Genomic DNA, 24,477 nt, shown 5'->3' on the forward strand with positions numbered 1-24,477 from the left:
AGGGATAAAACAAATCAATGCTAAGTCCGGAAGATTGCAGTGCAAGGGAAAGAAGAGATGCACCGACATTCAGGCTACAAGCAAGACCTGGAAACAAGAAGTTCAGACCCAGTGCTATTAGACACCAAATTTATCAAGAATGGCTAGTTCCTCAGCCTTCACACAGCCCTATGTGGCCTGTGGGGCTAGCACTGAGACCTTCATACTGAACTACAAATACTGCTAATAAACAAAACCCAGAGACAAATAAAATTAAAATAATGAAAAAAAGTAAAATAAAATTAACAAAATAAAACAAAACAAAACAAAATAAAATAATTTATTTCAGTGGAGCCAGGATTCTGTTTTTAAAATTCACATACTCCATTACTGGAGTATGTTCAAGGCCAGGTTGGACGGGGCTTGGAGCAACCTGGTCTAGCGGAAGGTGTCCCTGCCCATGGCAGGAGGTTGGTACTGAACGAGCTTTAAGGTCCGTTCCAACCCAAACCAGCCTGGGATTCTATGAACTGGATGGAGGTTGTACAGGTGAAGACTGCATGGCTCCTAGATGAGGACCAACAACAATTTTGAGGGTACAAGATGACCGCCAATTCAAGCTTGGCTGCCAAAGTCACACCGGAAGAGTTGCTGCTACCTGAGAAAAGCAAAGCCAAAGGCAGCTTTCTGCACTTCCTCTCTTTTGCTGTTTGCCTCAGCTTTAGCCTTGGAAGGTACCCAGTGCTTTAAAGACCTTGGCTGGTTGGGGTAGAACTGATCCAAATAAAGCAGTTAAGAACCCCACATCTGAGCTACTTGGATTAGACTGCCCTTAAAGTTAATGAACATCATACAGTTCATCACGCACTAAAATAGAGAGCTAAAACAGGGCAGGTGAATCATGCCTAAAAGTACCTGATCCCCTCCATAGACTGAGGGAAGCCCAGAGCACCCAGTTCAGTGGCTCATGGATGTACATTAAGCAGTGAGAAGTGAATCCCACCCAGGTTCCAGTCACTCTCAGCAGCAGGAATAATCCCTTTTTTCCCAATGCTGCCTGAAGAAACACTGGTGCTTTGCTGCCATTCTCTGCTGCCTTCCCCCACCAGATGCTTGAGTGCAAAGCTCAGGAACGTGCCAGTCAAGGCTGGATCCATAGCACACTTCCTTTCTCTGTCAAAGTCTGTTCGAGGGACGTGCCACTCCTCAAATCAGAGGCACTGAACACCGAGGCTCTCAGCTGTAGCTCTGTACCCGCCACACTTCACAAGAGCCAAATGCCATATGTCAGATGAGTAGGATCAATCGCTTCCTGGCCATGGCACACAGTGCTGCTGCTCCGCCTGCAGCCTCTTCCTGCCCTCAATCACAAGTCAGCCCCATGACAGCCCCGAGACTAAAGGCTTCAGCATGACCTGGTAAAACAGGGGAGAGGAGCTGCAGCCAGAGAGATGGTGCCTTGTGGTTATCTTAAGGGAGACGGGAAGAAGCCTGAGGGAGCCGATGTGCCAGGCCAGGAGGGTTTAAAGACAAAACTGCCTGGCTGTGGTCTGCAGGGATTAATACTGGCAGGAAAGTCACCTCTGGGGCTGAGGATCACACAGTGCTCTTAGGAAGAAAAGCTCTTATACCAGAGTAGAAGAGACTTTCCCTCACAAGCCTGATGAAGTCAGTGGGAAGACTTGCATGTATTCAGAAGCTTCACTTACTCATATTGTCAGCATTACCTCCAGAGAGGCTGTGGCAGAGAACAGAGCTGCCAGGAAAGGATGGGGAAATGGTTTGGGCAGCTCAGCCTAACCCAGAAACCAAACCCGACTGCTGCATCAATTGCAAACATAAGGGGGGATGGGGTGGGGGGGGAAGTGTGTGTGGGCTCGTCAAATCTTCCCACATCTCTCTAATATCACAGCCTATTTTTCATGATCAGTGCTCCTCCGTGACTACATTGGTACCTAAGATCTGTCTTCACCACAGAAGACCATGACTTCCTAGATGAGGGGACAGTAAGTGCGACTGGAAAAGCCCTCTGCTCATGCTTTAGGTTAACCAGCCCAAATCCTTTTCCTCAGGGATGTGGAAATCCATGCTGTGCATTGATTTGTATCTTGGGTTACTCTGAGCAGTTGTATTTCCTTCTCAACATTCCTAGAAAACTGGCTCTGAGGAACACATGGTTACTGTTTGCTTCCTTCCTGCCAATGTTTCCCTGCTCCCAGCGTCTGGTCCGTTCCTATCACCTTAGATATCCCTCTGGAGAGCATCTCCCAGCACAGTGCTGAACTCACTGCAGTAAATCCTGATGCTGGCCAGCAGTCCTCTGCTAGCGTGCAGGAACGAAGGATCAATGCTCATCACCATTTATGCTTCTAAGGGAACCATGGGCATATGATCACAGATATTTCCACTTCTAAGTATGAAGATACTTATTATTATAAGATTATATTATTATAAGATATTTCCAGTTCTTTGTATTAAGTGCTTAGACTTAATACAACGAATTTAGTCAAAGCTACTTTGGAGTTACCAATAACTTCTTGTTACAAAAATGGATGCCTTTTTGGTGACTCTTCCAATGAATGCCATGGAGATTCCTGCTAATTGGCCCTACAAATACCATCATTAAACTTTAAGCTGATAAAAAGAAAATGTGCAATTGAACGTGCTAATAATGGCACCAGCCAGTTTCTTACACTGAACATCTCCATAAAGATATTCTTTATAACACCTTTGGCACAACTGGGGCCTTGCATAATTAAATTGATTTCACTTTCTTACAACTCTCAGCATAACTGGAGATTCCTAATTAGTTACAATTATTCTTTCAGAAATGTGTTCTATTTAGTATAAACTTGTATTCCTCTGGCCAAATGCCATATGTATTTATTATTATTATCTCCTACTGATAGCTTTTTAACTGAGACATTTTGACCGAGATAAATAACTCCATGCCTCCCAACCACAGCTCTTTGTGTGGCATCTGCTTTGGGTGGTAAAATAATTTATGAAGTGAAAAAACAGCAGTTTGTGGAGATAAGATAATTTTCCATTGTACTGTTATAAGTAGAGATAAAAATGCAGAGATAGTATCTTCTAAATCTAATATTTCCACACCCTACCCCACCAAAAGCAGTAATAGAGTGAACTGAAGAGAACTTCCATTGTCATTAATGAAGCTTCCTCACCTAATGGTGTTTCCCTTCTGACAGAAGGCAGCAGACAAGTGGGCTGCAATTTCCTCTCCATGGCTACAACCTGGCTGGCTGCCCATGAGCACTCCTCCTGCCTCTCAGTGAGACCTGCAAGTACTAAGGCCAGTCGCATCCATGCCCAAGAAGCCCACCCTGGTATCAGTAAAAGATGCATTTTGGCCTCTGTCTGTGCAATGTTCGGCAAGGTCCCCCCAGACACAACCCACACCCATATGTGACCTGTGCTCCTGAAGCTGTGTGTTGCCAATTACGAGAGCAAGCAGCAAAACCTCTTCTGTTCTCTGCACAGTTGTGCCCCGAGCTCAAAAAGCCCAGATGTGGTCTCCCACAGAGCTCCCTCCTGCAAGAGGCAGAGGTTGAATTACCAGCTGAAGTGGAAATAGGCAACGAGTGACAAATCCAAGAACAAAACACCGGAACTTAGTTACTTTTCAAGTAATTAATGAACGTCAGGAGCTCACAGGTTGCCAAGACAGTTAAATAAACCTCTTTCCCTTTTGAAATCTGGGAAACTACTGCAAGTGGAATTGACTTAACATTTATCTTCCCTCCAATGGTACCAATAGCTACCAATCTGGTGAAATACAGAAGAGAAATGGCAAGACAAACCTATATCAAAGTGAAACCAGCAGTAAAGGAAGGAGTTGGAACCTATCAGGGAGCAGTGCACAACTCATGGAAGTTATTTTGTTATAGAGATGCTTACTATTACTTCAGTGCTTTATATTCACAGACGTAGGACACAGTATGCCTTTGGAGGAGATTCTGTCACACATGAGGCTTCAGAAAGATCCACCAGCAAGTTAAAAGTAACTGAACTTAGAAAAGCCCTTCCCCAGCACTTTTAGGTCGATGACACAATCACGGCAATTGACAATAATGTGAAAATTACCAATTCAGTTGGTTTTTGTAGGTTTAGCCTCAGACTCAATCTCCTCTGTCAAGATATACACTTGACAAAATTGATTTGAACAATACAGAACATTGAAATATTGAAATTTACTATTTACCATGACACTTCTGGGTGCATCCATTTGAAAGACCAGCCCCTGACTGTACGAAAATTATTTTGGTACCAAAATTTACCCATTTATGGAATAGAGAAAAATCCAGCCCACAGTTTCTAATATCCAATGTCAATGATGCTGGATGAAACAAGAGGTTTCGTGTTTGGCATATAAAGCTCTATTCTAGGTCACTGACAGTAACCCTTCATTGAAAAGTAGAAATAAGCTTTATAGTTTCATTAAAATATTACTTCTCCTTTTGTGTACTAAGGATGATTTCTTACCCTGTTCTCTTTCTCTGTTTGCATTTGGTGCACGTATCTCATTAGTGATGTAAAGAAGCAACTCAAAATTTAATGATTCATTTTCATGTAAACCTTTCTTGTCTAAATAATTGATGGGAAAGATGAGCACAAGCATTTGGAGTCAGTGGTTGTTATTCCTTCTGCCTTTTCTCTTCTCTGTAGCAGTGTTCTTGGCCAAGCTCAAGTCCCTTAGTGAACACACCCTTCAGGGGAGATGTCTTGAATTCCTCAGCCTTGTATCTTTCCAGATGGGGAATTATCTGAATACAAACCTCTGCTCTGTCCTCCAAAACCTATACATTCATCCTGTCTCCCATGTGGATAAGTACCTGATTTTGCATGAAGTCCTTAATCTTCTGCATTATGAAGAGCCTAGAAGGCCTCAGGCAGCTGATTCTATGGCTGGCCTGTTTGTCCAAATGCCTATCTAAAAATGCTCAAATTGAGTAAACTAGGCAAAAGGCCAGGCAGCAAAACGCTATTGCCCCACAGCGTCATCTGTGCTGACAGTCACGATTCAGCTGTGCTCTGCTCCTCTGCAAGGATCTTCCTCTGCTGGGTTCACGGATGTTGTTTCTGGAGAGCCCAAACTACTCCCATAGCATTGAAACTACTCCCTCTTCATCTGAACTCTTCCAGCCCTGCTGTTCATTACTCGGTAATTCATATTCATGAATATGTGGCGCAGGGCTGTAAATAAAATCTCTGATGGTCCCTTAAACCCCAAGGGAGAAACTATCTGGATCTACCAGGGCATCTCCTAGGAAAGAAACAGTCTCTTCCACGGTCTTAATACGGCTTGCCTGATGTGATTTTCACAGCATTCAATACATTTAATAAACTCATAGAATGACCTGCTTTCATAATGTTTAAGTTTAAAATTTCATCACAACCTGAAGAAAATAGTCTGGACTAGAAAATAGATTATTCTAAGGAAGATAAGTTAGTGGCTTCCTCCTACTTTGCCCTGTTAACATTTTAATAGATAAGTATTGGCTTTAAAAGTTAAATAGAATTGTAAGCTGTTACAGGCAATAAATGTTATAAAGATAGAAATCTCTATTGCCATTTACTTGATAAGTTATAGAAAGTAACCATCTTCTCATGCTTGGGGGTATTTTCTCTTCAGAAGTCACTTTTTAATCTGATTTAAATCCAATTAAGTCTGAACATCTAAAATGAAGAACAAGTCTTTGAATTTATGTACAACTGATTTAAGTAATCACTGTCTCATTGCAGAGCTACTAAGCAAACAAACTATGAAAAATAAATGTGAAATTGGATCCAACTCACAGCCTTGATTTTGTTTTGGAAATAAATAAATAAACATTCTGCACAAAGCATGGCCTCTGTCTGCCACCAGCAAGTCAAAGCTGCAGCTATTGAATTTAGAAACTAATGGTAAAAAGAGATTCTATAGTTCAAAACAAAAGACACTGCAGTTTTTACCTTCACATTTACACAGAAAGCACTTGTGTGCCTTGACAAAGCCTCCTCCAGACAGACTGGGGACACTGCAAACACTGGGGGCATCCCTGCTTCAGCAGCTCTACCCTGATTTCGGCCAGATGCAGGGTTAGCACTTGGCTTCTTCAACTTCATGGAATCAGGGAATCGTGAATGGTTTGAGTTGCAAGAGACCTTAAAGCTCATCCAGTTCCAAGCCTCTGCTGAAGGCAGAGACACCTTCCACTAAACCAGGTTGCTCCAAGCCCTGTCCAACCTGGCCTTGAGCACTGCCAGGGATGGGGCAGCCACAGCTTCTCTGGGCAACCTGTGCCAGCACCTCAGCACCCTCACAGGGAAGAACTTCTGCCTAAAATCTCACCTCAGTCTCCCCTCTGTCAGGTTAAAGCCATTCCCCCTTGTTCCTGTCCCTACAGGCCCTTGTCCAAAGCCCCTCTCCAGCTTTCTTTATAGCACCTTTTGTTATTTCTCACGCTGCCTCTAAGCAGAAGTGCTGGGTTTTGCTGGCTGGCTGCTCTCAGCATGATGCCAGGCTGGGAGGTGTCCCACCATCTTTTGTCCTCTCCTTACCTCCAATGAAGGAGCGGCTGGCCATCAGAGCCTGGCTTTGACCTGATGGCGTTCACGTGCCCTTTCAGGGTCCCAACCCACAGGCCTCAATCTCCTGGTATACCTCTGGTCGCTGCGCTGCTCCTGAGTGGCTGCCACTGCTGCAGAGGGGTCATGAGGGAGGAGAGGCTGAAGGACAGGTAAGAAGCAGCACCCTTTCATCTATCTGTTGCTCTGTGAGCTTCTGTTCTCCCTCATTTGCCAGCACTGACACTGAATGCTGACCAGACCGCGCTTTACCACCTTCAGGCTGCCATTTCCAGGTACTTAGTCCAGGTACCCCACACTTTACTCTGATTTCCTCATATATCGAGCAACTCAGGTAATCCAGGGACATTGCAGAAGCATCTCTGAGATCTGGAAATCTCAGTTACTGTCACATCTTATCTGTAAGTTGAAGAAACAGTGCTTTCCTGTCACCACAACTGTAGCATGCTGCATGTTACAGGATATCATACTTGTATAAATACAGGATAATGGAATAACTTCAAAGCTCCCTGTGATAAAATACCTTCCATTAAAGCTGCTGCCTGCTTCATATGTGGAAATCCCTATCTCAACAATGGGATGACACTGGAATGCTGCCAGGCACCATGTGGCTCAATGCCTGATAAAGCAGCTTCTCACTGTAGGTGACAAGCCCCATGGCTGCAGGCAGAGCACCTCTCAAACTGGTTAGTACAAACCAGTGTGGACATCCAGCTCCCGCCAAGCAATCCCACTGACATCTTCCCCTCTCCTCTCACACACATGCTCCTATATACTGAAACCAGGCTCCCAGAGACTGCGCCTGGAAAAGCACCGTGCAGCAGCAACTCATTCCTGACATACCAGTTGCTGTCTATCAGAGTTCATATCCACTGTCAGTGCTGCTTGGAAACCTGCAGCTTCAGCCTGGCCAGTAAGAGCAAAGATGGCAAGCCCAGGATGATAGCTCTGAACTCAGTGCCTCACCCCTTTCCATGACATCAAGTTTTCCCTCCTCCTCTTTTGAACAGTGGAACAGATTACAATGCTCTGAGAGGACAAGGAATGGGAAATCTCACAGATGTGCCTTGGAGAGATGTTTTAGATGTGCAGACAGGGAAAGGCACTTACTCAGATTATTTCTTAAACCCAGCACAATTCTGTACACCCATCTCAGTGCTGGAGCAAAGGGAGCTGTCAGCTCATGCTGTCATCAGCTAGGGATTTTTTTCAGAGCTTTGAGTGAAAAGGTTACTCAGCTAGAAGCCACCTTAATTTCTTTTTTTTTTTTTTTATGATACTTGTTTTGACAACCCCAAACTTACCACAGGTTGTTAAAAAAAACCTCAAACAACTTCAGTAATTTTTAAGCCACTTGAAGATTCTCCCATTCAGGTAACATCTCAATGTTCCAAATTCTCATCTTGTTCACAATCCCTACTTACTAACCCTCAGCACCTGTCCTGGTTTGGGCTGGGACAGCATTAATTTTCTTTCTAGTAGTACAGTGCTGTGGTTCGGCCTTAGTCTGGGAATAATGCCGAAAACACACTGATGTTTTGGTGCTTTGTTGCTGGCTGTGGTTAAACCACGACGACACTGAAGAGGATTAAGCAGGAGAATGATTTTTACACATCATGTCATACTTGCCAAGGATTACCTGGATGCCATCAAAGGTCCAAGCATCTGGGTAGGAATCACAGGTATTTCTCCTCCTCCATAACCAGCACTGACGAGCCCACAGGCAACAGCAGAAAAGCAAACAAAGCCCAGGTTAGCTGCCAGTGCTTCTCAGGGCTGTTTTATAGTCCTGGACCTCTCCATCACAGCAATCAGCAGCCATGTAAAGTTGGTTTCCTACATTGCCACAGTGCTCTGTAAGATGCTCTGGTATTGCCATCTTACCCGGTATCTTTAGGTATATTACAGTCCAGTCAGCCCAGGCGCCATAGGGAACACATTTCTGTTCTTTCCTTTAAGGTTCATACAGAGCAGATCTTTTTCTGGGTAATTTTTTCCCCTAAACATTGACAGCCAGGAAAACAGAAAGAAAAACATTTAGAGATTTGAACCATTTCCTCTCTGTTCAGGAACAAAGGTGAGTTAGTTAAAAGGTAATAAAAAGTGATGGATTTGGAGGACAGCAAAATTAGCTATGATGTATTTTAAAGCACTTTTGATGTACTTATTAAAAGTCAAGATGCGCTTCAAAAGAAATCCCAGTGCACTTCCAAAAAAATTACATGGCTCAAAAAAGATGCACTTAAGAAATCTTAAGGTCTTAGGGTATGGGAACTTGAGGAACACTTAAGGTCTGGGAACTACAGACCAGTCAGTCTCACCTCTGTGCCTGGCAAAATCTTGGAGCAGATTCTCCTGGAACGCATGCTAAGGCACATGAAAAACAACAAGGTGCTTGGTGACAGCCAGCATGGCTTCACTAAGGGGAAATCCTGCCTGACCAATTTGGTGGCCTTCTATGATGGGGCTACAGAACCGAGGGACAGGGGTAGAGCAGCTGATCTCATCTACCTGGACTTGTGCAAAAAGTCTGACACTGTCCCACACGACATCCTTGTCTCTAAATTGGAGAGACATCAATTCCATAGGTGGACCACTTGGTGGATAAAGAACTGGATGGATGGCCGCATGAAAAGAGTTGTGGTCAGTGGCTCAATGTCCGGCTGGAGACCAGTAACGAGTGGTGTCCTTCAGGGATCGGTGTTGGGATCGGTCTTGTTCAACATCTTTGTCGGTGACATGGAAAGTGGGATAGAGTGCACCCTCAGCAAGTTTGCCGATGACACCAAGCTGTGTCATTTGGTTGATAAGCTGGAGGGAAGGGATGCCATCCAGAGGGACCTTGACACGCTTGTGAGGTGGGCTGATGCCAACCTTATGAAGTTCAACCATGACAAGTGCAAGGTCCTACACCTGGGTCAGAGCAATCCCAGGCACAACTGGGCAGAGAAGAGATTCAGAGAGGCCCTGTGAAGAAGGACTTGGCGGTGCTGGTCAATGAGAAACTGAACATGAGCTGGCTGCAGTGTGCACTCGCAGCCCAGAAAGCCAACCGTATCCTGGGCTGCATCAAAAGGAGTGTGACCAGCAGGTCGAAGGAGGTGATCCTGCCCCTCTACTCTGCTCTTGTGAGACCTCACCTGGAGTACTGTGTGCAGTTCTGGTGTCCTCAACATAAAACGGACATGGAACTGCTGGAACAAGTCCAGAGGAGGGCCACGAGGATGATCAGGGGTCTGGAGCACCTCCCGTATGAAGACAGGCTGAGGAAGTTGGGGCTGTTCAGCCTGGAGAAGAGAAGGCTGCGTGGAGACCTCATAGCAGCCTTCCAGCACCTGAAGGGTGCCTACAGGGATGCTGGGGAGGGACTCTTCATTAGGGACTGTAACGACAGGACAGGGGGTAATGGGTTCAAACTTCAACAGGGGAAGTTTAGATTGGATATAAGGAGGAAGTTCTTTACTGTGAGGGTGGTGAGGCACTGGAATGGGTTCCCAAGGAAGTTCTGAATGCTCCACCTCTGGTGGTGTTCAAGGCCAGGTTGGACAGAGCCTTGGGTGAGATGGTTTAGTGTGAGGTGTCCCTGCCCATGGCAGGAGGGCTGGAACTAGATGATCTTAAGGTCCTTTCCAACCCTAACTATTCTAATATTTTAAATGAATCAAAACTTGTTTCAAGAGTTGCATTGGGGTTTATCAGTGTGGTACCAGTAGTAGGGAAGGTTTTACTGCAGCACTCTGATTAGCAGAACCAACTAATAGTATAAACACTAGCACATCAAATTCACAACAATAGAGAGAGATGGATTTATGCACAAAGCATTTTTTAAGTGTTTATTATGGAATATTTTTCCCCTCCCTTACCTATACTGCACGCACTGTAGGAAAGGCAACAACAGGAAAATAGGATGGATGTTGCTGATGGCAATGCACCTTACTAATGAGGTGGCATTCATTATCTTCCACTGCAGAAATGGATTTAGGTATGTCACCATTTCAAATATAGCAGAAGCAGTCAATTGAATTCCATTTCCCACTTATAAACCCATAGGCAGAATCAAGGAACCCAAGGCAGAGGGAGAAGGTGGCGGAGGAGTGAGGCAGGGAAGAAGAAGCCACAATTTAGAATTTCTTGAGACCTCAATTGATTCAGAAAAACAAGGTATGTTAATTCATACATACACAAACAGGCTCCTATTAGTCAAGGCTCAGCCAGTCTCCCAGGGGACAGTTTAGTGGTCACTATCTACCTTGACCAGATGAAATCCCTTTATCTCCAATCCTCCTGAACTTTAATCCACTGTTATTCAAACTTGCCATAATATCTTTTATTACTTGCTTTGCTGTGTTATTACCTTATCAGTAAGTATATTATATCCTAGTAACTTGTATGTATTCACTTTGACACAGAGCAGATAGGTTACTCTGCCTTCCTGAGCTAGCTGTAAATAAAAACACCCTAGTTGAAAGCCAGAGAATTTATACAGGCAGATCAAAAGACCCTGCTCCTCATCTTACATTAGAATTGTGAAAAGACAGATCCTTTCTTATCTGGAATACCTTTTTTTTTTTCTCTTCTCCTCACTGTTTCCTCAGCGCTACATCACCCCTCCAGTGCCTGCAGTAGGCAGAACAAGCTGTTCACTTATCAGACCTGGAGCTGCACCTGGGCATGCCTTACGGGGGCTTCACAGGCTCGGAAGGAGGTAAGAGCTGGGGAGAGGAACCCACAGAGCCAGTGCTCTGGCCACCGAACCATCACCAACTACCAGACCAACCAGCTCCCTGGACCATACCACAGCCCCAGGAACATACACTGAGATAACCCCATACAACAAGTCAACTCACAGGTTGGATAAGCACCATCCAGCCTGTGAGTCTGACCTGCGGAAAAGGCAGTGATCAAAAACTCAATTAAACCGACAGTGAAAAATCTATTGATATTCCCGCGTTCCCAGTCTGGTGTGTAACTCATGGCAGGGGACGACACTGACATGCAAGAAGTATGTTTTCTTAGAAGAACAGCAGCTTGAGTGAAAACAACCTTGTCAGAAGATAATGGTCTCCGTTCCCTCAGCCTGCACTAAGCAGCTATTAAAACCTACCAGAATACAAGAGGCAAAACATTTACTGCATGTTTATTTAAACGTACTACACAGTCACCTTGAATTATAATATCACTCCTGCTTCTAGCTGCAATTTTAACCTTCTGGAATTTTTTTTTTTTTCTTCAGGCCAAGAGAATAAATTAGGCAGGGAAACAACATTGAAGCGAATACTTCACTACATGCTCAGTGGCTGCTAAAACTCCTGTGACCTCTTGAGTTCTGCTAAAATAGAACATATCTAGTATTATGCTAAACTAACTGGATGCATTGAAAGTCAATGGTAAAGCAACAGGGTTCTGCCTGTGTCTGGTACTGGGAGAACTGTGAACTTCTGATTTGGAGTTTTTGACAGTGGCAGAAGTTACAAATACCAGCAAGTGCTCTGCAGTGCTTCACTGGTGCTCCCCCTGTGCAATTTGTTTACTGCTTCAAGATATTAGACAGCCATAGATTTTACTTTCCCTGCTAGTAGCCAATATGCAAGAAAGCAATATAAAAATAGCTATTTACTCTGTAACAAGCAGTACAGTACATTATCACTCGGCACTGATATTGTTAGAGGATTGGAGATCAATAATCAGTTCTGATTCAGTAAGTTTGTAAACCATCAGCTTCTATCACAGCAGAGCGTGCTCTGCTGCAGCAAAGTCTTCTCTGCCATGCTAACCAACAATTCCCATTAGGAAGTCTGTGTCCTGTCAAAATCTTTCTCATTGCCTCATCACTTACATAAGCAACACGGTTCGGTTATACAGAAATTCTGCAGAAAGGGCTAAATTCTAACCACCCTCAGTAGAAAATACCTACCACTCTTCACTGATCATCTCAGGACCTCCATACTTATTTTAAGGTGCTGTTTGGTTTAGTATCTAATGTCTGAGAACAACTTGGGCAGAACTGTGCACTGGCTGTAAAATCTCAGGCAACCCATAGAGTATCTAAGAGATGTTCTACCAGGAATGGATTTGGGGATGTGGGATGGGGCGAGCAGGACTGCACACAGAACTTAACTGGGACGTTTACACAGCTTCAAGCCTCTTGTAATCACTTTTAAGCTGCCAACAGAGCTATTGGTTTCCTCAGCAAGTCGACTGCTCATTAGAAAGAAGTGATCAATGCAGAGACTCAGGATCCCAGCCCTGCTCTATTTTACTCACAGCCCTTTGCTTCCACAACACATCTTGACTTTACAACTCCACCAGGCGGCTGGGAAACGACACTCTGCTCTACCTGCCCGTCCCCCTGCCCCAGCACCAGCCCTGCTCTCACCATACTTATCCCAGGCAATGAAACCTCCAATTCCATTTATTTCACCACCAAAAGAGCTTTTGCCCCATACCTCCTGTAACTAATCCTGCGCACAGATCTCCATTACAGCGCAGCAGCACCCTGCTCCAGCCCCTGCTCCCGCTTCTCACAGTGCAGCTGTCAAGAGCAGAGAATTCCAATGCCAGCAAAACCTCCAAGCACTGGGAAGCCACAGCTCCACACCCACTTCCTGCTCCTGGAGCAGGAGCTGTTGGGATTTGGTTCTAAACACAACCACAGCACAGAAGGCTGAAGCATTTCAAACTGTGTGTACCCATGTTCTAAAGACAAAGAAAAAATATCTAATGATCTTTTAGTGTATTGACTCCTTTGCTCTCCTTTTTTTGGTTGCCTTGGCTTAGGAGCCTTCCCTATAAATCGCTTTCACAGTTGATGTCACCAGCTTCATGAATTCATTTGTCTTTGCTCAAAGCATCATTGCCTGTGTTTATATCACCTGGCTCTTCAACACACGTGTTTCTCCTGCACACTCCTCTGGTAACTTAAACTGCCCAGTGACATCAGATTTCCATCACTAAGGAACATCAATTTTATTTGACTTCAGCTCCACTTTTCTCTCATGCAGAAAGCCAAAAGAACGTCTGTAGCCTAGGATATTTGGTGACGTCCTATTACATTTTTGATAACGGCTTTTCAGTTTGTGAACTGTTACCTCTTCTTCACATCTGATGCTAGCCTGAGCTTAATAAACCAGTTATTTTTGCTATAGGCAGTACTTTCATATCATAAAAAAAAAAAAAACAAAACAGAAATCTCATTCCGGAGTTACTGCTTACTTTGAAATAATGCTTTGTTTTCCTTTTGGTTATCTCTCTCCCATTGCAAGTTTGACATTATGATCTCTTTTTCTTCAATTACTGAACATCACCCCATATAGAGAGAACATTCCATTAACCAGGATCATTTTTTACTACACTAACTCTGCAATTCTTTTGTCCATCTCTGAACTCCCTGCTCAGCTTTGTTCAAGCTCCTTACCCTGTTCTTATTTTAAGCTATCACAAATCATTTATCTTTTTAAAATAAAGATCTGATAATCACACAAGCCAATCGCACATCACAGAGTTTTACATTTATGGCGTTGCTGATCACTTTATTTCACTTTGATTACACTTGTTGAAAGACACTTTTGAGGACAGGATGGATTTTCTGACTTGAAAATGTTTCTGCATTGCACTTTCATGATATGCCGTGGTGCACAGTTATACCACACCATGAGTTATTTGGCATGGTGCTAAATGGCTAGATTCTCCGCCTTAGAGCAAGCACTATGAATCTGGCACTGCTACATTACTATGGCATTCCCTAATAGAAACTAGAATTGCTAAATGTATACACTGTTGGATTTGGCTTGACAAAGATTTCATGTGGTTCTCTTTAGGCTCTTTCTTATTTTCTGGGGCTATGTGGGGAGGGTCTGCCCTCACTAGTTGTTTTGTCTCTGTTTACACTTAGGCACAAGATCTTTTTGGTGTAAATTCACAGCAAAACTATTGAAAGGAAAGCAGGTCAGCACAAGCACCACGTTTCACTCCTTTCCGAACACAGACCTGTTTCCAGCATCAGCTGCCTCCCAAAAGCTCTCAGATTCCCATAAAGGGAATTAGATATCTCTAGCCCATTATTCTCAATGAAGGCTCATTCGGTCTTGGCACACAGAGCTTGGCCTGGACCAGGAATATCCATCTTTTAGACCAGCAACTGCACTGTGGCCCCTCCTGAAGTTGTCCCAGTGCTGCCTTCCTTGGAGGGCAGCTGGGCTCATGGTCCCAGCTCAGCCTGCAGCCTACACTGCAGACACACGGGAAAAGCACACATCATAGATCAGCTTCTTCTCCTGCCTAAACCCTCTCTACAGAGATTTTAGCTACTTGGGCATGTGCCTTTCTAGTGGCTTCTGTGGCACAGGGCAGGTGTAGTTGTACCGACAGCAAAAACACAACTTCAGGACTGAAAAAACAGGATCACTGAAAAACATCCATTTTCAGAAACACGTTTTCCTAAAGCTTAACTCTTAAGTGTAGCACAGCTGGGGTGTAGTATTTGAACATGTGGGACTGACATTTCTCATTGCTGCCCTTGCAGTAGATCAGCTCACCTGAAATAGATGGCATACATTTACTTTCATTTGAAATAGTTTTACTCACACTAGAAAAGCTTGCTCTGTAAATAGTATCTCTAATGTTGACAAGTGATACAGGATGAGGTGTCTACCCAGAGGTGAAAAGGCAATTGTAGAGAATATAGACGTGCACATTATAAGCCCTTCTAGCTTACAGAAATGCTTTAATTCGGGAAGAAAAATAGCTTTGAACTTTCACACTGAGCAACAGACAATGAAAACCTTCAGCTTAATTCCTCTGAACTTTGCAGGCATATAGAACTGCAGCCAACATTTAGGATTCACACCATCCTGCATGTCCCTCAATACTTCCTGGTGATACCTGAAGCTTTTCTAAGGATTGATGCAAGACTGCTATTGATTATAGTCTCACCTCTCCCTCCCCTCTTACGGGTCTGTCAACTTGGCTGCAGACATAGCTGTGTTTCTGGTTTACCAAATGCATTTCCAGACACTGCTGAGGCAGCTCTGAGAACTCCAGGCAGAAAGGATATGGCACGGACCATGTTCAGGAACAGTCTGGAGTCATTCTGTTCAATGGAGAGATACGGCTCCCTTGTTCCCTAACAGAGTAAATACTTCAGTGAGGGGTCACTTAAAACCAGGGGCTGACTCCTACAACCCTCCACCACAGCCACCCTCAGCACATCACACACAGCACCTAACTCCTCCCACCACCGCAGTGGTGCTCATGCAGGAGGAGAAGCCAAAGCAGCGGTTGAACAGTATCTTGTCTCAGTTCTCCAAAGCCTTGCTGTGCTGTGCCAGTAGGAAAAGAAAGAAGTATAGCCAAAGTGCATTGCCTAGGACCACACAAGAGATATTTGCTTCTGATTTTTGGAAAGTCCTGAGGGCAATCCCATGGGAGTTTCTAACAAATACTGGGTTTGTACGAAAATCTGCTCAACAGGATGACTTCATGCAGCAGCTATAGCTCATTCTCAAAGCTGTTCTCTACCCTGCAAATCACAGAATAAATGTGTTTGAGCAAGGAGTGAACTCATCAGCTAGTGATTTAATACAAATGTGAGTAAATGGCCAAACCTGTGGTCAGGCTGAAAAATCACCTCTACAACTACATGTGTACTTTTAAAATACATATTCAGTTTTCCTTACCCCTTATTTTAACACATAAGAGTTTACCCTTGGAGTTAGTGTTTACCTGAACATACCTCAGTGATTCTTTGAGCCTAACTCCAGAAACACTGAGCAAAGAAATGCCTGCTTGGAGTGTAAAGGCACAACAGTGGCAAAGCCCATACATTCAAGCACCTGGATGGGAACTGTGTTTAGTGTTCAGGTAGGAAAACAAATCTGCATATTTAATACTGAAGTGTGCAAAATGGGATCTGTCAAAACTACTATGAAGGAGCACTGCACAAGATCAAATACATTTGTAATTCTTGTGACAGGTGAAGTCAATTTAGAGTTAATCAAACAGCAATCAATCAACTGTGTTATCAGAAAACATAATTTTTCAACCCTGCTTTAATTTCGGGATAAGCTCCTGGTTTCTGCTTTGTGTTTGAGTGATGGTGTGAACTGCTGCAGAACTCCTAAGCCTCTCTTCACTGAAGTGCCTGGTGGAGCTACATGTGTAGAGACACATATAACCACACAGGCATTTAACATAGAGACATACATAACCACACAGGCATTTAACAACAAAGCACTTTGGGATAGGTAAATATTTTCTGGTGTACAGATGACATGACCACTCTTTTGAAAGTAACTGCAAAACAGAGAATGGCAACCAAAAGCCATTCCAAAGCCAAACCTCAGAGAGTCTGTGTATCTATTGCTGTATTACAACTTGCAAAACCACTGGCTGTAGCCCAAATCCATCCAAACACAAGCGAGCTGGCTCGGTAAGTTTGGGCCTTTCCCGAGGTGGCTTCTCCCCATCACAGCAGACACACAGACGAAAACAAAGATGGAATTGCTCCTGATCCTGTTGTAGCTACATCAGTCTCAAAGAGAACATAATGAGGCTTGCTTCCAAACATGCTCAATCCCAAACACTTATATAAAACAATCTCAGGTACAAATTGAGGAAAAACAATTCCAGTGTGAGGCACTGCTGAAGAAATCATGTGGCCCCAACCAGAACCGACTTGTCAGAAGTCAGTGCATCCCTCACCCTGCTCAGCTGAAGGAAAGAAAGCAAAGAATTTAAAGGATGCAGGCATGAGTTGAGGACCTTTCTTTTGTTTTTGACTGGCCACCATGATTTTTGACTTTATGTGCCACATACTGTGAATCTCCTGGTGATGGCTGCATTAAACCCCCTGAATTTGACTCTTTTTATCAGCATTTGACTATACACCCTTCTCAGGTATACCTGACCCTGCATAAGCAGGGCTGTTTACTGGCATCTAGTAGCAAGAAGTACCCCTGTTAGCACCTGCAACTAGTATGTGCAGATTACAAGCAATACCAGCACTTTACTCATGCCTCTCTCAGGCTGATGACCATCAGAAACACAATTATTGGTGATTTTCTACCAGAACTGAATATGAAGCATCCAGACACCCCAGGTTGGATTTTTTTTTTTTAAGTTTATACCCCCATATATGCTCGTGACACCAGTTTAAATTTCAGTGGGCGCCAAAGATCTACCTTAAGAGGAACAGCAGCTTGTTGGCAGGTAGGTATTTCTGATGCCAAATATGCTCCTCAAACAATTTTGTCTTCTCACAACACTTACTTCAAATTTGACAACAAACTGTATCATGGGGCCCTTTGAAAATCACCTCATTAATGATGACTGTGTAAGTACCACGAGGTGTGAGACATTCCCATACTGCTCGTAGGAGTTACCTTTTAATTCTAATACAATCTACTCCACCATTGTGTAATCACTCCTGACACTTCACCTTTTGCTTTGTAAAACATTATTGTCTGTCACAGGAAAACACTCCAAACAAACCCACAAATGACATTTTGTTTGTCATGGGGATCTGATTGAAAAGATGTTATTAATTAACTGTTGTGCACAGTTATACTTGGAAACTCATGACAGCTCTTGGGATTACTGGCAGACAGTTGTTACTTAGGTCTCTGAGACAACACAGAGACACTAATAAATCTCCCACACGTTCCTGTGAATTAGGTAGATATTATTCAGCATTTGTGAGGAATAGTTTGGATTTTCTTTGGCCTTGAATAGAGACTAGTGTGGCTCAGTGTGGTCCAGGAGCCCCTGTAAAGGAACAGTTGCACTTGCTTTATCTCAGGAGGTGGATTTGCAACCACACAGGGAGAAGAACCGAGAAGTGGCTTCCCCAAGACCCAATACAATCCTCTGGTTTAGTGCCTAGGCTGAGCTTTTTGCCAAAAGGAAGAGGCAAAGACATTTTACTAGAGGTGGAATTCTCGTTTTCTGTTTCTCACTTACTTAGTTTTTGTCATCAGAAGTGTTAGATGCAGGGAAAATATTCCTTTACAGGTTAAAGAAGTAGAAACATCTACAAAATTCCAACTGCTTACAGTGAAAGTTTTGACCAAGTCCCTTAACTAGGAGCAAGTTTCCTTTCACAGAGTGATACTGGTAGCTCCCCCTCAGATTATCATTATTGTTGTTCTCTTCTGAGCAGAGAGAAGGTCTGTCTCACAAATTGGAAATCTTTCAGAAACTATTATAATAAACTGGATTATTATCTTTTTTCCCCAGCATTTTCACTGCAGTGTACATAGGTTAATATAGAATAGGGAATTTCTTCAAGAAAGAGGTCTTCAAAGTTCTTACCTTGATCACAGAGGAACACATTTTTCCTCAATGTGCTCTTTAAGCTGGGCTGTGGCTCCTGAGTACTCTGCAGGTAAATGTGATGTGATTAGTGATCAAACTGCTTCCTAAAGAAAAGTTCATCACAGTCAGGGAAACTGCTTAAAATGCAACAGAAACAAACAGGTCTGTGTCAATATTTGCACTTTGTGTAAACAATTCAAGCTGTATCACTCCGGAGATAATGACACATAATGCTGTATAAAATGCTCTGAAAGGGGTTTAGTGAATTAATCTGCATTTGAGTTTGGCAAGAAAAGTGGTCTGTGTCGTGGAAAAATGTGAACTTCTGTGCTTCCGCTGAGCATGATCCTAACAACGGCTGGAGCTTCCAGAAAGTGTCCTGGGAAGGGGCTTCGCTACTACAAAGTACATGGGATAAGAACGATTTTCAGACCCTGAACTGTCTTTCATGCCATTTACAGAGCTTCTGGAATTGGTGTATGTGTCACACTGGAATATATCATTTTATCTGAGTAAGTATAAATGGAGCATTTCTTGCAACTCCGGTGCTACATCTCTGGCAAACACTCTTTCTCCTTTTAGCAACATCCAGAGTTCAAGCCTGGAAAGGACAGTGATTAGTGTTTGAAAACTCAGCTAATAACACTGAGAGAAAGCAATCTGTACACAGGAGTTTATTTAGATGCCCACGAGTTTTAAATCATTCCCCTTTATATCTCAGCCCACTGGATCTCTCATCCAACTGAATTACCATTGGGTTTTACAATGTGATATACAAAATGAGCTGACATTATGATTTACAAACATTCTTTTGAGTATCATATAAAACACAACTGTTTCCCTTATTATACAATCATTAGGGCAATGCAAATATAGTCAATACATGAGTAGCTGAAATTGATGGGGCATTTTAAGAAAATAAATTTACCTTTACCACACAAACCTGTTGGATAAAACAAATCCTGTTTAAAGAATGGGAATGAAGTTGTCTGAATGATTGGAGTGTTTATATTCTTTTGTCACTGTCCCCTGATAAGAAACATAATACTACTTCACTCAAAAGATGACTAATGTCACTGTATAGTCACACTTCATTCTTGTCAATCAGTTTCACATTTTCTGCATGGAAAACTCACAAATGCACTTTCCAAACTGTAGCCACTATACTCATTTCTGTACTTTTCCATATACTCCATGTGTTTAATTAAATAAATAAAAAGCAAAAACCACTACACGAATGAGCAGAACAAAACACAAGAGCACATTAAAAAGGTGACATTTAAGCTACAGATGCCATCATTGGAGAAATATATTCTTGCTCTAACGCCACAAACTTTCTAGCCTCATGGCAAAAATAGGCGTTAGCTAAAGAGAATCTAAACTCTCATCTCAATACAGGGCTAAGAGTTTGAATTTGTATTTCTGTCTAAACTTAGGTACTCCACAACACTGCAGGTAAATTTAAAACTAGGTATTTCTGAATGTCAACATGTGACCAGAGCAAATCTGTTTCTGAGCTGTGAATGGGGTAATCAAGCATTAAGGTCTCCTGTCCTGCATGTTGCTGGTGCAGGTGCTTCTGCACTTTGTCATTAGGGTGGCAGTACCTGAGAATGGCAGACATCATTACTACAGTGAACACAAGAGAGGAAAAACCCTGAACTCATCAATGATGTTACAATTGAAAGCAAATTTTAACCTATTCAATTTAAATTAGATGACCTTAAGGGTCTCTGCCTGTTTTATCACTGCACAATCCACAGCTCCACACCCTCTTCTAGCACTTGCAGTTTCTCTTGCAAAACAGGACACTGACAATGACTGGTGATTCTTTCCTGAACATGTGTTGAATTGGCAGTGGAATGTGGGTTTAGTTCCATTTCTCACAGGAGTCTTGCTGTTGCTCTGCACATTTGGGAGAAGAAAGTGCCTTTTTTGCCATGAAGTTCATGGCATTGAATTTTATAATATTTTAGGACAGACTTATTTTGATTACTTCCATTCTGTCCAATCAAATATACCTTTGACTGCTTTAAAAGGTTGGACAGCTGTGAAATATAAGGACTATGCAATCTGACTGTACATACATACATATTTTCATAAATACATCTGACAGGGACCTTGGAACTAAGTATGTGATATCATGGGACAAAATCACAACAGGCTGTCTTATTTGTAAAATCTAGATGCAAAGTAAGAAGAGTTGAATTCTAGCATGTTGTCAATACACAAATTAAACCAAAAATACAGCAGTAGTTTAACCATGAAATAATTTAAACATATTTGCAAGTTTCTTGACAGGAGAAGTGTGTCATTTACAACACTGAAAACTCTGTAACAACCACTGACTTGTATGCGCTGTACTGTAATCCACCCAGACAAGGGTGGCAAGGATGAGCATAGCGGTAGGTCCCAAAGGCAACTCCCAAACATCTTCCTCATATGGAGACTTTGGTAACTGTCTGTTGTACAAAACACGAACGCACACAACTTCATTTTGGGTGGTCATCTTCCTCGGTCCCCCTCTTGGCACAGTCCCGTCTGATTATGTCAGTTATTGCTGAGACACTCTAAATCCACGGAGCAGCAGACGTTCCCATTCTGCACAGACAAACAAGCAGCTGTCAATCACCTTACAGAACAAGTCACAGAGAGCAAAGGGGTTGGTGGCACAAAGGGATAGATACATCTTGGACACATCCACCACTGAAGCCAATATCCCAAGGTTTTCCTCATCGGTTCCAACAGGGGGTGGCTTTTGGAGGAGGCTGACTTTTCCAAATAGCACTGAACTGGTCGGAACTATACGTGAACTAGAAACATGGGTGTGAAAGACTCACTGGTCTCCATAATAAAATACAGCACCACAAAGGCAAGAGATGATTGGATTTTTCTCCCAGGTAAGAACGTTAATGGAGAGAGAGAGAGAGTTTTGATGCAGTCCATGCAGGGAAGCTCTCTGTTTGTCTGAAATAAGCAGATAGTTCAGTTCTTGATTTATGGCAGGTATGTATGGAGGGGAAAAAACCACCATACAGCTTTGGAGTTTAATCCACTGTTAAATATCTTTCTGCAACATCTAGTAATTTACAAAACTATCTTGCGTAATAAAAAACCCACTCCAGCAAGCAGCAAGACCCAAACCGGCAAATGTTTTTCTTTGGTTTTGGTTTTGTTTTTTTTTTTTTAAATCCAACAGAAACCAATAGGAAAAACACTGACGAATTGCAGAAGAGCTGCCTTCAATAATTTAAAGCCCTGGAGAAACAGCCTGGTTTCCCACAGGGATCACAAGAACATTTTAGATAACCCAAACCAACATTTTCATCATTCTGATATTAGCACAGTAGAGTCATCACTGCAGGGAGCAAGGGAGGCAACCTGCACTTCTGCACTGAGTCATGGATTAAATACACCTGCATGAGCTCAGGGAGCAGAAACTGTGGCATCCCCTTCCCACTGTTGCTGGGGGAGAGCCTCCATCTTTGAGCTGCAACGTGATTCTACTTGTGTCCTTCCTGGGGAAACATTCATAGTGCTTTTGCCTCTGCTCAACCGCTCTGTAATACGCATTGTCATAAACATCCACATTAGGCAGGTATTAAAATATTCACCTAGCTTGGCACTGGGAATGCCTAAAGGGCTCTCCAACAGAATGTCTGGAAGCTGCACTAGGATGTTACACATCAGTGCCCAGTATTTCCAACAAGCACAGAACTGTTTTGTTTCCACCCTGCACAACACTAAAGGTGTGGAGTTTTCAGTAGGCTTCTGCCCTTGTCTCTCATTTACTTCCTTGAGATCTGAATGTGAGCTTCCAACAGCAGAAAGTGACCCTGATTTGATGCAGCAACATACATTTCCATTCCCATTCTACTTTGCCCATCATACCTTGCATTTGCAGGTCGTACAAGGAGATCCCACCATTGTCCATACAGCGCCACTAAGCCTTGTGATCCCATAGTCATCCAGACAGGTTTTCCTGATGTCGTAGCTGATGTTGTCAGCCAGACAGGGGTCACTGACGCAGTGGGGACAGCACTCTCCTTCCGAGATGGCTGTGTATTCGCAATTGAGTTTTGGGCACAGGAGAGGCCAACAATCCACCTCTCCTTCCTGTAAAAATTGAAGCAAAGCTCATTCCATCTGTTGCCATTTATTAGCAACCACAAATTTTTGCATTCCATTTAACAGACAAGTTTTCTTTTCCCGAAACTGGAATAAACTTAATGTATCAGCTCTCCGTTTGGTAGATCAGAGAAATGCCTGTCTGAATACTGAGCTGAAGTTTCCCAAGTGTAGTAGACCATCATTTGGGTGTTTGTTGACCAAACATCACCACCATCTTCAATGTAGCAGGAAAAACTGAGATCTTTGGAGTTTTTAAAGGCAGCATTAAATACTGGGTTCCAATATTTCCCATAAACCATAATTTTTGCAGTGACTGCCTTGCAGTCTCATGCGCTCTCTCTAAGCCTGGCCACATGAGCATCTCTGCAGGATCACAGCAACTGTTAAAACACAAAAATGACACTGTAGATAGACGGAGGTTGGTACTTTTGAGAAGCACTAAACATCCATCTAACTAGCAACAGCTAAAATTGATTTTACTGTCAACTCCTAAAGGAACTGTTAAAGCAATACCAGTTCTGTTCCACTGAGTATGTTATTACTTAGCTTTGTAAAAATAAAAAAAATCAACCCAAACTGTTTAGTAGGTAGAAACCTGGAGGAGAGAGAGTTATCAGGTCACTTCTGTAGAGGATTGCTCTGTGTGTCTAAACTTAACCTGCAAAGGCCTGTAACAACTTGTATTATGCTTCAGATGCATACAGTGCATCAGCAAGTGCTTCATCAAGCACTTCAGCTACTGGTAACATCACATACAGAACCTTACATGTAGGTAAGGGCATTTAGGGCATTGCTGTCTTTTAGTTCTGCATGTTAACCCAATCATAAAATGAAGCAAAGAACTGCTAGCCACAAACTCAGTATCCCTTGTAAAACATGTCAACTGAATATCTGCCATTGCTGCTGGCTGCAAATGTTTCTTCTCTGTTCTTCTGCAAACATGAATAAAAATCTTAGGAGAATACAACACTTACTGCTGTACATCACAGATAATTATCTCTTCACAGTAACTTAGCTTTGAAAGTAATTTGTTTCCTGATGCTCAGACACTTCTTGATTAATATCATATATAAAAATTATGTTATACAGACAGATATAAATGGAAAACTGATAATTTTAATGAAGTTCGCTGCTGCACTAATTAGTATATCTGTGCAAAACTTCAAGCTTTATGGAAAGAATCTCCAGTGCCTAATGAGAAAATAAATGTTCTTTATTTTGCACGTTTGTCTAGGAATTCCAGTTTTCTTTACCCTTCTACATTTGGTTAATTTTTGCTAATTCATTACATGGTACTGGCACTCCATTCTTCCAGCATTTGCTGATAGAAAAAAGAACTGCACTGTGCATTTTGCTGTCACCAGCTGATCCAATTCAAACTGAAACTCCTCCCGTCAAATCCATCGTGTGTGAAAAAAAAATATTTTAAAAGCCATCTGAAGATCAGACAACCTTATAGAAGCTCTCAAA

General features: G+C 42.8%; 1 protein-coding gene across 5 annotated transcripts in view; it reads right to left on the reverse strand.

The window, feature by feature from the left end:
• Positions 1 to 19,535: 19,535 nt before the first annotated feature.
• Positions 19,536 to 24,477, reverse strand: part of NELL1 (neural EGFL like 1) — a 306,821-nt gene continuing 301,879 nt past the window's right edge. For all 5 annotated transcript variants that reach the window (XM_065683411.1, XM_065683408.1, XM_065683410.1 and 2 more), the window contains 2 exons: positions 22,768 to 22,992; positions 19,536 to 21,477 (listed from right to left, as the gene is read on the reverse strand). In XM_065683411.1, the coding sequence (XP_065539483.1) occupies positions 21,427 to 21,477; positions 22,768 to 22,992 (276 nt within the window). In that variant the 3' untranslated portion in view covers positions 19,536 to 21,426. The remainder of the gene's footprint in view (positions 21,478 to 22,767; positions 22,993 to 24,477) is intronic.

This window comes from Lathamus discolor, chromosome 6 (genome assembly GCF_037157495.1).
Source record: "Lathamus discolor isolate bLatDis1 chromosome 6, bLatDis1.hap1, whole genome shotgun sequence".
Lineage (NCBI taxonomy): Eukaryota > Metazoa > Chordata > Aves > Psittaciformes > Psittacidae > Lathamus > Lathamus discolor.